This window comes from Fukomys damarensis, unplaced genomic scaffold, assembly GCF_012274545.1.
Source record: "Fukomys damarensis isolate Sample0158 unplaced genomic scaffold, DMR_v1.0_HiC HiC_scaffold_16, whole genome shotgun sequence".
Taxonomy (NCBI): domain Eukaryota; kingdom Metazoa; phylum Chordata; class Mammalia; order Rodentia; family Bathyergidae; genus Fukomys; species Fukomys damarensis.
This window is the reverse complement of record NW_022900928.1, coordinates 66,481,852-66,494,424: the sequence shown is the minus strand read 5'-3', so window position 1 is coordinate 66,494,424 and position 12,573 is coordinate 66,481,852. Positions and strand designations below refer to the sequence as shown.

General features: G+C 37.8%; 1 protein-coding gene across 1 annotated transcript in view; it reads left to right on the top strand.

Annotated features, from left to right (window-relative positions):
- Positions 1-12,573, top strand: part of Ddx6 (DEAD-box helicase 6) — a 35,874-nt gene that overhangs the window by 826 nt on the left and 22,475 nt on the right. Inside the window, exons 2-4 of the mRNA XM_010629313.2 lie at positions 2,437-2,907; positions 6,464-6,527; positions 7,388-7,492. Of these exons, the coding sequence (XP_010627615.1) occupies positions 2,708-2,907; positions 6,464-6,527; positions 7,388-7,492 (369 nt within the window). The 5' untranslated portion in view covers positions 2,437-2,707. The remainder of the gene's footprint in view (positions 1-2,436; positions 2,908-6,463; positions 6,528-7,387; positions 7,493-12,573) is intronic.

Sequence of the window (12,573 nt, the reverse complement as noted above, 5' to 3'; positions counted from 1 at the left end):
GGCCGGCGTAGGGGGCGCTCCGGGGCGGAGGCCTGGCCGGGCCTGGAGAGGAAGGAGGGCGGGCGGCAGCTGTGTAGGGTGGGGGTGCCTGAGAAGAGTCGAATGTGGTGCGAGGCGGTGTCGGGAGGAGGAGCGGGCTAAGTGCTCGGAGGAGCCTAATAGAAAATGAGGGAGGGGATTGGGGACCAAAAGGGGCGGCAGGACTTGGGAGGGGGTGATGGTGGAGGTTATAGGGTACGAAACAGCCCTATAGGGGGCGGAATGTATATGCTGTAGCGAAAGGCTCGGGTAGACGAGGACCAGCAGCTGATTGATTGCAGTAGGCCTTGTAGGTCGGCGACCAGAGGGTGTTTAGGAGCCCCCGAGTCATATAGGAAAGGAGGGGCTTTCGGTGTTTAGGGAGAGTCTTGGGGGCCTAATAAGGGGAGTTCTTAACTGTTTCCTACTGGCGGAGCTGGCGCCTGGCTCTTATTGCGCAGATAGGATTTCAGGCACCAACCCTTTTGTGTTTATGGTCAGAGGGAGCAGACTTGAGGCGTGAGTGCCTGGGGGAGGGGGACACGAAATTACTGCTCTACGATTACGGGGCACCAGTCAGTGACATGTCTCTATTGCTCACTCCCATTTCTCTTTCACAGTCCCCTTTCCCCTTCTGAATAAACCTAACTCACTCCAACTTGCTGCCTTTGCTGCATTTGCAAACAAAAGCTCTTGTTGATGAAGATACTGTTTTGGGTGTGAAACTGTCAATTGCTAACTGGGATCTGGGAAAGTGTTGTAATTAACTCGGGCAGGGACTCCTCCCAAGTAGTCTGCGTTCCTTTTTTTTTTTTTTTTTTTTTTAATGTAGAAATGTAACTTGCAAATCTATGGGAAGGAATAAAAGAAATATTGCCTTCTCTGAGAGAAAGCTGCAGTGCAGGTGTCAGTTTAAGAGGGGAGCAGTTATTACAGTTGTCTCATTTTGCGTTTAAGGAGATGGTTCCTACGTATGATAGATAGTAACGACGATAACTTTTTAGTATTTAAAGATTGCCCTCATCCTCTTAAGTTTGCAAACAAGTCTCCCTGTATGAACTACATGATGATGTGATTTTAATATAAATAAGCCTGTTAATAAAGAAAAGTAGCTGTTAGATGTCTTCAGACACGGATAACAGGTCAGGGTTTCAAAATAAATAGGATTTGCTTGTGAGTAACGTGATGTTCAAATTTTCTAACAGAAGAGGAGCATTTTCTAATAAACTGAGTAGCTTTTGACTTTAAAATAATTGAGTTTAAGATAGTTTGGGGCATAGCAAAAACCACAGATTAAACTAGTGCATTTTAGGAAAGAAATGTAAGGATTAAAAAATTAAGAGCAGAATTGGCTTTGTTTTGTGGACTTTTGTAAATTAAGTTTTTATTAAACTTTAATATATTTCGATTTTGGGGAAAACTTGAAAACAAAGGCGGTTGACCACGTCATTTTTGAAATAACTGTTAGATTTAGTTTTTTGGGTGGTTTGAAAAGCTTTTTAGAAGTTATTAATGTGTTTAGCCTTTCACAGATTTTTTTATTTTTACACAATTTTTCAAAAATTAATAATGCTATTTTAAATTGTGTACTTTATGAAAAAAGTACTATATTGAAGTAAAGCTAAAGGTTTTCTTTTTGCAATCCAGGCTTGCCTCGTATTTACAGTAATCAATCCTTCTTAGTATATGCGCCACTACACCCAGCTTCTTGATTTTTTCTGAGTAAAAGATTTTGACTTGAACCCTTGACTGCTTCATTGTTGTCTTAAATGACAACAATTTTAAGGGTAAAAAAGAATAGCATTTTTCTTTATAAACACTATTTTCAAGCCAGAAGCTTAACTCTTCTTGGTTTCTGTGAGAAATAGTAAAAAATCGCTTGGTGTAGTGATGCACAGCTGTAGTCCCAGCGCTGGGGAGACCGAGGCGAGAAGATTGTTTTGAGTTTGAAGCCATCCTGGACTATATAGCGAGACCCTGTCTCTCAAAAAAATTAATGAATTACTTTTCTTCAACTCTAGATTTACACTAATAAACAGTGATATTTCATTATGTTGTAATGCAATTAAGTATTATGAATCATTGACTTTTAGAGGTGGCAGAGACTTGTAGAGAATTCATGAGGAAAATGAAGGGAACAGATTGTCATTTGACAACTAATGCTAATTTAATCATGGTATCTGTATGATTTTTCTCTGGGTTGCTTTGACTTCACAATTTTTAAATGCTTGACATTCATTGAGTCACTGTAGATTTGGTTTTTGAGGTAGTTCATTGCATCTTTCCTAGTTTGGCTAGTGATTTGTCCTAGTGTAACTGCAGTATGCTTTAAAAGCTGGTCAAAAGTTATTTGAAAGTGAAACAAAAAATTTTTTCTAACTTTCCTGTTTGCTAATTTAATTTTTTTCTTTGTTTCAGATTGAAGTGAGTGAATTCAGATATAACTCACACTTGTTAGAGGGCTTTTTAAAAATAAAAAATTGATTCCGTGCATGAGAGCAAGTTACTGCTGCTTACCGTTCCGAGACTTACAGGTGCTTGCCTGCATTGCAATAAAGGACTCATATATTGAGCAAGACTTATATTTATCTCTTCGTTTTGGAGAGCCTAATAAACTGTTATTACAGTTTCCCTACTGACTTTCAAAAGTTTTGAAGTTTGAAAGAGACACCTTTGCAATTAACACAGCATGAGCACGGCCAGAACAGAGAACCCTGTTATAATGGGTCTGTCCAGTCAAAATGGTCAGCTGAGGGGCCCTGTGAAGCCCAGTGGTGGCCCCGGAGGAGGGGGCACACAGACACAGCAACAGATGAACCAGTTGAAAAACACCAACACAATCAATAATGGCACTCAGCAGCAAGCACAGAGTCTGACCACCACTATAAAGTAAGTGATAGTAAATAATAAATACATTGGGGAACCAGGATTTCTTTTTGTTAATAGCTGTTTTTTACCATAAACATTTTGATTGCAAATAAAGGATAGATTTATGTGTAGTAGGTATTTGTAGTACAGTAATATTTCTGCCATAATTCAGCAAGTGAACAGGTAGGCACAGGTGGTGTGTGTTAATTTTGTATAGATTATTTTAAGAAACAATTCTGGTTTTCATTACTAGCTCATTGTAGAAGTTACTAGCAGAACTGTACATAAGTGATTAGATTCTTTTTTTCACTTAGTATTTTTCTAATGTTAACATTACACCTTTTAGTTTAAATGGCAGCTAAAGCAAACTGAAAATTTTTTAAAAGCAAGCTTTAGATTTAAAATGTGACCATAAAATAAAATAAGTAAAATAGTGACCAGGTTTCAACACTAAAGTGTGGTGAGAAAATTTATACATAATTTTCTAGTTATGGAAATTTGCTTTTCTACTTTTTATACATTTTTTTTACACAAAATAAATCAGGGGGGCTGGGGATATATAGCTCAGTTGTAGAGTGCTTGCCCTAATATGCTCAAAGACTTGAATTTGGACCCCAGTACTGCAAAATCATTCACAGAAAACTCGGGATTTTTGAATTTTGGAAACACTTTTTTGGGACTTGAACCCACAAAAGAAAGGGGGTCAGCTGCTTGGGACCAAACCCAAGGCTTCACATACAAGGTCTTATCCCTGGACATCCATAGGCTTTCCTTTGTAAAAAAATTTTTAAGTTTTGAGATAGGGTCTCAATTGCCTGGTCTGGCCTGTCTTCTAAAGTAATGGGGGTTATATGCATGTGCCACCACCTCTGGCAGAAACACATTTTTGTCCCAAACTCCTTTGTTGTTAAGTAGGAGCCTCATTTACTACAGAACTTCTTTTTTTCTGGTACTGGGGATTGAACCTTGCACATACTATGCAAGTACTCTACCACTGAGCTAAAACCACAGGACCATTATAGAATATTTTCAAAACTCAGTTTGTAGGCTGTTTGTCATCTTTAGGTGCTTAGTTTAAATAATTTGGATGGTAATTGTTACTGTAAAGATTCGGTTACACAGAATTGATATTTAAGATATTGGAGGGCTGGGAATTTAGCTCAGTGGTGCCATCGCCTGCCTCGCAAGCATAAGGTCCTGAATTTGATCCCCAATAACAACAACAAAAAAGGGAAGATTTTTGGATCCCAACTGAGGTTTGACTTTTGTTTAAAACTTAGCCATATCTAAAATGATTTATATGGAGAGAAATTTTTGTATGATGATGTTATTTTGGTTTGCTGAGCTAACATGTATACTTTATTACTGTCTAGACCAATGATGGCAAATCTTTTAGAGCTTTGAATAATATAAAAAGCCTGCTGTGGCACACATGCTATAGGTTCACTGCCACTGGTCTAAACCTTTTCACTTCCTAGTGGAAAATAGTCTTTATAAGCTACCAGAATATTATAGATGATTACTACTGGGTGGTTCACTAGTGACTTCAAGAATTAATTCCCAGTAGACTTGGTTTGATCACTGGAAGAACTGGCATTAGTGCTTTTTGTTTTTGTTTTTTTGAAACAGTTTCTTGCTGTGTAGTCCAGGCTAGTCTTGAATTCACTATGTAGCCCAGGCTGGCCTGAGACTGAACGATCCTTCAGCCTCAGCCTCCCAGGTGCTGGGTTCACAGGCTTTTGCCACCATGCCCAGCTTATTGCATTTTATTTTTAAGGTGAATCTTTTCCTTGGTATGGAAATTAAGAATGTTTCCTGAATTGTATGTAGTTTGTGTTAACATAATATAAATAGGCTAGAAAAATTTAGGCGACTTTTAGTTCTTAAAGGATAAAAAGTACTTCATAGTCTTTGGTAGTTCTGGTTATTGAATCCAGAGCTTTTTGTACTGAGCTACATCCTCAGACCTTTCTTTTACATTTTGAGACGTAAGTTGCTCAGGCTGGACTTGAACTTTCAAGTTCAAATATTACTCCTGTTTCACCTTCCTCAGTAGGTAAGACTTACAGGCATCTTTCTTTTTTGTTTGGATGGTGTGTTGGGTTTTTTGTTTTTGTTTTTTTGTAACAGTTTGTAGTTTTTTTGTTTTCTCGGTGTTTTGTTTTGTTTTTTGATTTGTTGGTTTTTTTGAGACAGGGTCTTGCTGTGTAGTTCAGGCTAACCTCAGTGACAGTCCTTCCTGCCTCAACTTCCCAGGTGCTGGAATTACAAGTGTGAGCCACCATGGCCTGCTTCAGGCATCTTTGGTTTTAATTAGCAGGAATTCCAAACTCAGATGCCTAAGTGCAGAATTGGAAGGTACTTCCCCTTTATAATGGGGCAGTTAAGGTGGGCATGGGTGTGCATGCCTCTAATCCCAGCTGCCCAAAAGATTGTGCCAGGAGGACCACAAGTTTGAGTGCAATCTAGACAATTTATCGCAACTGTCTTAAATTATAAAGGGCTGGGAAGTACCTCTCTGGTAGAGCCTTGTCAAGCATGTGCCAGCCCCTGGATTCAGAGCCCCAGTACCACAAAACAGGGTGATGCTACTTGATTTTAAACTTCAGTTACTAAATTCTACCAAACTGTTACCACTTAATAATTGAGAACAGTGTTGCTAAAGCTTACCTTTTCTGTTTTTCTTTTTTCCTCCTCTGTCCCCCTCTCCTTCCTCTCTTTTCTCCTTTCCTCTCCAGCCCTCTCTCTCTCCACTTGTTTCCCCTCTTTTCTCTTTGTTTCCTCCCTCTCCCCTCCCGCCACTTCACCTCTCCCTCCCCCTTCTCCCTTTCCCCTCCTTTTTGTGATGCTAGGAATCGAACCCAGGGCATCTTCTTCCTTCCAGCTTTTCAAGAAAATCCAGAATCTGAGGTTTTACTTGAAATTTCCTAAATTTTAAATGTTGGCAGCTAATTTGAATTAAAACACTAGGTCAACCAAAATAAGCATTTTGACAACATTTGCACAATATATTACCGTGCATCTCTTAGGATAGATGCTCTAAACTTTTCTTTTCTTTTTTATTTCTTTATTTTTTTTGGTACCAGAGATCGAACTTGGGACCTTGTGCTTTCGAGGCAGGCAGTGGCACCACTGAGCTAAATCCTTGGCTTCTTTTCTTGATTTCTGATCCTCCCTAGATTATTTTTCCTAACACTAATTTCTCTAAACCTTGTTTTACTATCTAATTAACTGTACTCTTGAGTACATGGGTATATATCAAACTTACTGTGCTTTTATTTTTAAAATTATATTTATTTTTGTAGCACTAAGGATTGAGCCCAAGGCGTTTGCACTGAGTGACATCCCAGCCCTTTATTTTTTATTTTGAAACAATCTTGCTAAATTGCCCAGGCTTGAGTCAAACTTGGGAACCTCTTTTTTAGCCTCCCAAAGTGCTAGGATTACGGACATCCACCACCATGCCCAGCTTTGCTGTGCTTTTTTGAACTTATATTTTGATGAATCATGAAATTGTTGCATTATTAGGTAAGACATTGTGAATTTTGACGCCTCACATTTGCTGTGTTCTCTCTAGGCCTGGTGATGACTGGAAAAAGACTTTAAAACTCCCTCCAAAGGATCTAAGAATCAAAACTTCGGTAAGTTGGTTGTAGAACTCAAGTGGGAAAATGGAATGAAAACTAGGATTAGTTACTTGTAATAACATTAGATAGTATGTGTTTACTCTTAAGTAGGTTGAAATGATTAAGATTGTATAGGCCACATAATAGATTCTACCATTTGGTAGAATGATACAATAATAAAATTATATATGTTAAATGATATGTTTAAACATATTCATTTCTTGTCTAATTTTCTCTTGCTTCCAGCAACTCAGTTACTCAGGTTAGGTATTAGGTTCACTTTGTGGATTAGAAAACAAATTTAGAGAAGAGATGATTCTGTTACCTCAAGGGCATTTAGCATTAGCTAGAGGCATTTTTGGTTATCAAACCTGGGTGAATGCTACAGGACAGATGCTTAAAGCAGCATTTTCTGGCTCCAGTGTTACTATACTGAGCTTAAGAAACTCAAATGTCCAAATACTGGTAGCTAGTGAGTGATAGAGCTAGAGTCTGATTTTATCTCTTGTAATTAATGATACATCAAATTCTTTTCTAGAAATAACAATATTCTACCAGGTTTTAGAAGACTGACCACAGAGCTTTTCCCCAAATTTTTTTTGGGGGAGGTATTACTAGAACTTAATGCCAGAGGCGCATTGACTCACTGAGCTGCATTCCCACACATTTTTTATTTTGAGACAGGGTCTCAATCTCACTAAGTCACTAATTTTCCCAGACCGACCTTAAACTTGGTGGTTTTCTTGTCTCAGTGTCCCAGAGTGCTAGAATATAGGTGTGCTAGAATGTAGCTACTATGGCCAGCTCAAATTCCTAAGTGTGCTAATTACCATATGGCACAGCTGTACTTTATTTTATTGTTGTTTGTTTATTAGGATGTGACCTCCACAAAAGGAAATGAGTTTGAAGATTACTGTTTGAAACGGGAGTTATTGATGGGAATTTTTGAAATGGGCTGGGAAAAGCCATCTCCTATTCAGGTGGGTTTACCCTTTTTAGCACATATATAAGGGTATGTGTTATGCATTACGTACTTTTCTTTTTGGTATGTGGGAGTGGCATAATATTTCTCTCAGGCATATACATACATACACATACACATATCCACAAACTTTTTCTGACCCTCTTCTCTCTTTACACTACATGCTCTCTACCATCCTCTGCACTTTTTTTTTTTTTTTGAGATGGTCTTGCTAAGTTGCCTGTATAGGACACAAACTTGATCAGCTTGCCTCATTCTCTCTTTACTACACACGCCCTACCATCCTCTGCACTTTTTTTTTTTTGAGATGGTCTTGCTAAGTTGCCTGTATAGGACACAAACTTGATCAGCTTGCCTCAGTGCTGATATTGCAGCTGTGTTCCATAGTCCCTGGTTTTTTGAGACAGGGCCTTACTATGTAGTTGAGACTGACCTGGAACTCACTGTGTAGCCCAGGCTGGTCTCGAGCTCAGATCCTCCTGTTTCAGCCTCCTGAGTGCTGAGATTACAGGGTGCGCCACCACGCCCAGCTTTTCTGAACTTCTTAAGATTAAATTATGGACTCATGTCCCTTTATTTAAAGCTAACATTTATTCTTATTACTAATTGACCCAGAAATGTCCTTTATAGCATTTTTTTTCCTTGTAGAGAATCCAGTCTGAGATCAGATATGGCTTATAGGCACTATGTTTCTGTAACCTATTTTAATGTGTGAATTTTCCTAGTCTTTTTTTTTTTTTTCTATCTTTTATGACATTGACGTAAAAGTACATTCCTTTTCTTGCTAGAACATTTCTCACTGTAGGTTTATCTGATGTTTATATATGAGTAGGTTCAAGTTACGCATTCTCAATAAAATCCTGCAGAAGTCATGTTAGTCTTCTCAGGGTGTCATGTTTGAAGGTATACATACCGTCCATCTAATTCAGATTAATGATAATTCTTACTACCTTGCCAATGTGTTTTTTTATATTTTTTTCTATGTAGTTACTTTTTTTCTCCTCAAAACTAACAAGCAGCCTGGGGAACTATTGAAGATCATGTGGGTGTTTGATCTTCACCAAGATTTCCTCTGTTAAGCATATTTTGATTGTTGCTCATTTGCCAACTTGAGTACTTCCTCCATATTAGCTCCTATAAAGAAGAGTTTTTCCCTTACCCTCATCTCTTATCAGCATAGACTTAGGAATTCCTTTTTTTAATGGTATTTTTGTGCTTGAATTGTCCCAGATTTGGCCAGTATAAGCTTCAAGCTGGTTCCTGTTTTGTGATATACTGTCTTCATTTTCTTGTGCTCAGCTACCTTACTTTGTAACATAACATGATGCCAAAATTACATTTATTGTGCCCTAGCCTTGGAATTTAGAGTCTTGGTTCTTTTTAATTATATAAGTATATATATTTATTTCCCTGCTACTTCCACTGAAATGGCCAAGTGTGCACCCAGTGCCTAAAATACATACATATAAATATACTTTACATATATCAATTTGATTATTGAAGTCAGCAGCTATATCCTTCATTTGAGGAAGCTCTTAAATCCCTGCTGTGCTAAGGACAGATGCTGTGACCTCACTGAGTCCTTTTTTGTTAATAAACTTAGAAAGTTACCGAGTATTCTGTGGTGTACAAGACTGATAATGTTCATGTCCTGCAGTCTGGTGGAAAGGATAGCTAATTGTACAGATAATTTCAACATAGTATGATGGGTTTTCTATTTGGAATTGTATATTCGTGTCATTAGAGGATGATAGGACAACTTGTAAGAAGTGATCCTGTTCCAAGAAGAGAACTCTAGGGTAATGATGCCCAGAGATGAGAATGTGCCTTTGCCTAGAGAAAGTTTCCAGATGAGATTATGCATCATCACTGGGTAGGCAATTTTGGAATAGATATTAGAAATATCTAGAAATTTACAATGCTTTAGTTCATGTTAACCCATTTTATTTACAAAGAATTAAGAGAACTCTTTTACTGTAGGAACTTTTATCACTAAAATTTCCATACTTAGCACAGTTCCTGTTCTCATATAGAATGCTTCAAAGTTAACCAGTGTCTATAAGCAAACATGGTCTGGGAACTGCCTAGGTTAAATCACAAGTTGGTTGTTTGGTTTATTTCTCTTAAGTCTTGACTTTCTGACCTGTAAGATTGAGATAATAGTGTATGCCATAATACTATTACTGAAAAATCCATCATTTGCTTAGTATAGTGCCGAATATGTAATAATAAATGATCATTACATATTATGGGTTGTTTCGTATACTAGTTTTATCAGAAAAGGAAGTAAGTTAATTCAGCAGACCTCAATTCATTATTTAAGAGGACCTAATTCTCACTGAGCACTTGCTGAGTCATTTTTGCTTTGTATTAAAATTTAAAATTGATTTTGTTACATGTACTCTGTATTTGTGCTCTGTATATAGGCAGTGAACTGCCCAGCCACTTAATTATTTGACATCTGGCTTATTTTTGTAAAGTGGAAATAATCTTCACAAAGTTTTTGTTGTGATGATCAAATTTAATATATGAGTATTTTAAAATAATGTGCTATTGTATGTATATAAATACACTGTAGATGTCTAAGAACTGGTTCATTTTTCTTTCATGTTTAGTCCTGAGAATCTGTGGAAAGCTCAAGATAGTGTTCAAGATAGATTCATTAAAAAAGACAAATCATAAGCTGGGCATGGTGGCGCACACCTGTAATCCCGGCACTCGGAATGCTGAGGCAGGAGGATCTCTGGGAGTTCTCGACCAGCCTGGGCTACGTAGTGAGTTCCAGGTCAGACTCTACATAGTGAGACCCTGTCTCAAAAAACAACAACAACAACAAAAAAAGACAAATCATAAACATTAGAATTTTGGAACCAAAAAGAAAATTACAAATCCCCTAGTAAAATTGAACCTCATAGTGAGCTGCTTTCTGCTATTTGCATTCTTGTCAGCCTTCTCTTCTGACTTTTTTTTTCTTTTTTCTTCCTAAAATGTATTTGTTACCTTTTAAGTACTTAGGTTTAGCAGATATTTATTTAGGGGTTGGTTGGTTGTTGGTTTCTTTGTTTTTTGGCGTTTTATTGGTACGAAGATCAAACTTGGGCCCTTGCACTTGCAAGGTAGGCGGCAGAACCACTGAGCCAAATTTCCAACTATTGGTTTTTGAGGCAGGGTCTCACTGTGTAGCCCAGGCTGACTCTGAACTCATGGGCAGTCCTCCTGCCTCAGCCTCCTGAATGCTGGGATTACAGGTTTGTGCCAATATGCCCAGCTGCAGATAATGTAGTACTTATTGCTTACTTTTTATCTAGGCCTTTTTTTCAGATGGAAAAGCCTGTTTTTTAGATGGGCCTTCATTTGAATTTTTTTAAGGGATGGAATTTAGTTGTAGTTTGGCTATGAAATTATTGGAGGATGAGGCACTTAAAATGGTCTCAGAAGATATTTTATATGGACAGTCAGGAGATAGTGCTCCCATATATCTTTTGTGAATTTAGCCACCAAGTTTGAAGCTTCAGCACGATGCCTGTTAAAATACTATGCTACTGTAATAAAAATATAGCATTATATGGGCAAAACATTCTTTGGAAGGGTTGAGAACTTGTTTTTGTTTTCTGTTTTGCATTGTAAAACTTTATACAAACTTTGATAATAGTATTGAAATATGGCAGCTGCTGTTGTTTCCAGACCCCCAGGCACACAAGACTTTAGATAATCTGAGAAGGTAAGGAAATGACAGGTAGTCTATCACTGAGAGGATCATGGAAGCTTCTTACTGTTAACAACAACATTTTGTACCAGGTCAAGAAGCTCAAATTATTTTGTTAGCTATATATAACAAGGATTAATAGTTTGTCCTTTGTATTTAGGAATTACAGCATTTTGAGTCTGTTAGTAAGTTATATCCTCCTAGCAATGGGTCAATTATGGTTAAAAGAATTGTTTTTCTAAATTCTTTAAAGTATTCAAAAGCCAGGCATAGTGGCATACATCTGTAATCCCAGCACAGCAGAGGCAGAAGCACAAGTTGAAGCTCAGCACCAGTAATTTAGCAAGCTCCTGTCTCAAAAAATATAAAGAAGGTCTGGCCATTTAGTTCAGTGCAGAGATCCAGAATTCAGTCTCCAGTACCAACCGCCCCCCCACATGAGTATTAAAAAGCAACATTTTCCCACTTGTTAGCATTGTAAAATTGGGGTATGTTTCTTAAAAATAATATAGCTCTCTTTTTTGTCTGGATATCAGGGAGCATCTGTAACATCCGTTGTCCCCTTCACAGTGTGTACAGTTTTTTCTTTTTCTCTCCTTGAAATGAAGGTTCTTAAATCTTACCCAGCTTTGGGAAGTAAGAGGAAGTGGTTACTCTGAATGCATCTAGATGGGCATTTTGAGCTTTTGTAAGTAGCATAGTTATATAAAATATCTCAATATTAGGAAATTAGAAAATGTACCATGCTTTGGTTGTTTTGTGGGTAACAAACCAGTTTTAAATTTAAGCAGAAGGAAATTTATTAAAAGAATATTGGGAACTGGATGTGGTGCACGCCTATAATCCCTGTACTCAGGAGGCTGAGGCAAGAAGACCGCTGTGAGTTTGAGACTAGCCTGGCCTGCATAGTGAGTTCCAGGGCAGTCTCAACTATATAGTGAGACCCTGCCTCTAAATAAATACATACATACATACATACAAACATACATACATACATAAAAGAATATTTGGGAGTTCCCAAGATTAAAGTCTGGAGAAACATTTGGAATGACCATGGCCTGACGTAGCTCAGAAGCTGTAGGGATGTACTACAACAGTTCAGATTCTAAGGAGGAAACATTCATATGGCCTAGGTTGGGTTGAGTACTTCATGGATTAGAAGATTGGTTAGACTTGATCTTTAGGAGTGGGGAAAGAAGGAATATGATTCCTTAGAAGGAAGTTGGGATGCTATTAAAAAAGGATACTAGGATTAAACTAAAAACAAAATACATATGCAGTTAGTCTTTTAACCTTACCATGGAACATAAGCTTAGAGACTTAAGATGGCAGATGGCAGACCTAAGGTTATGGGAGGTTTTCTTGGGGAGTGT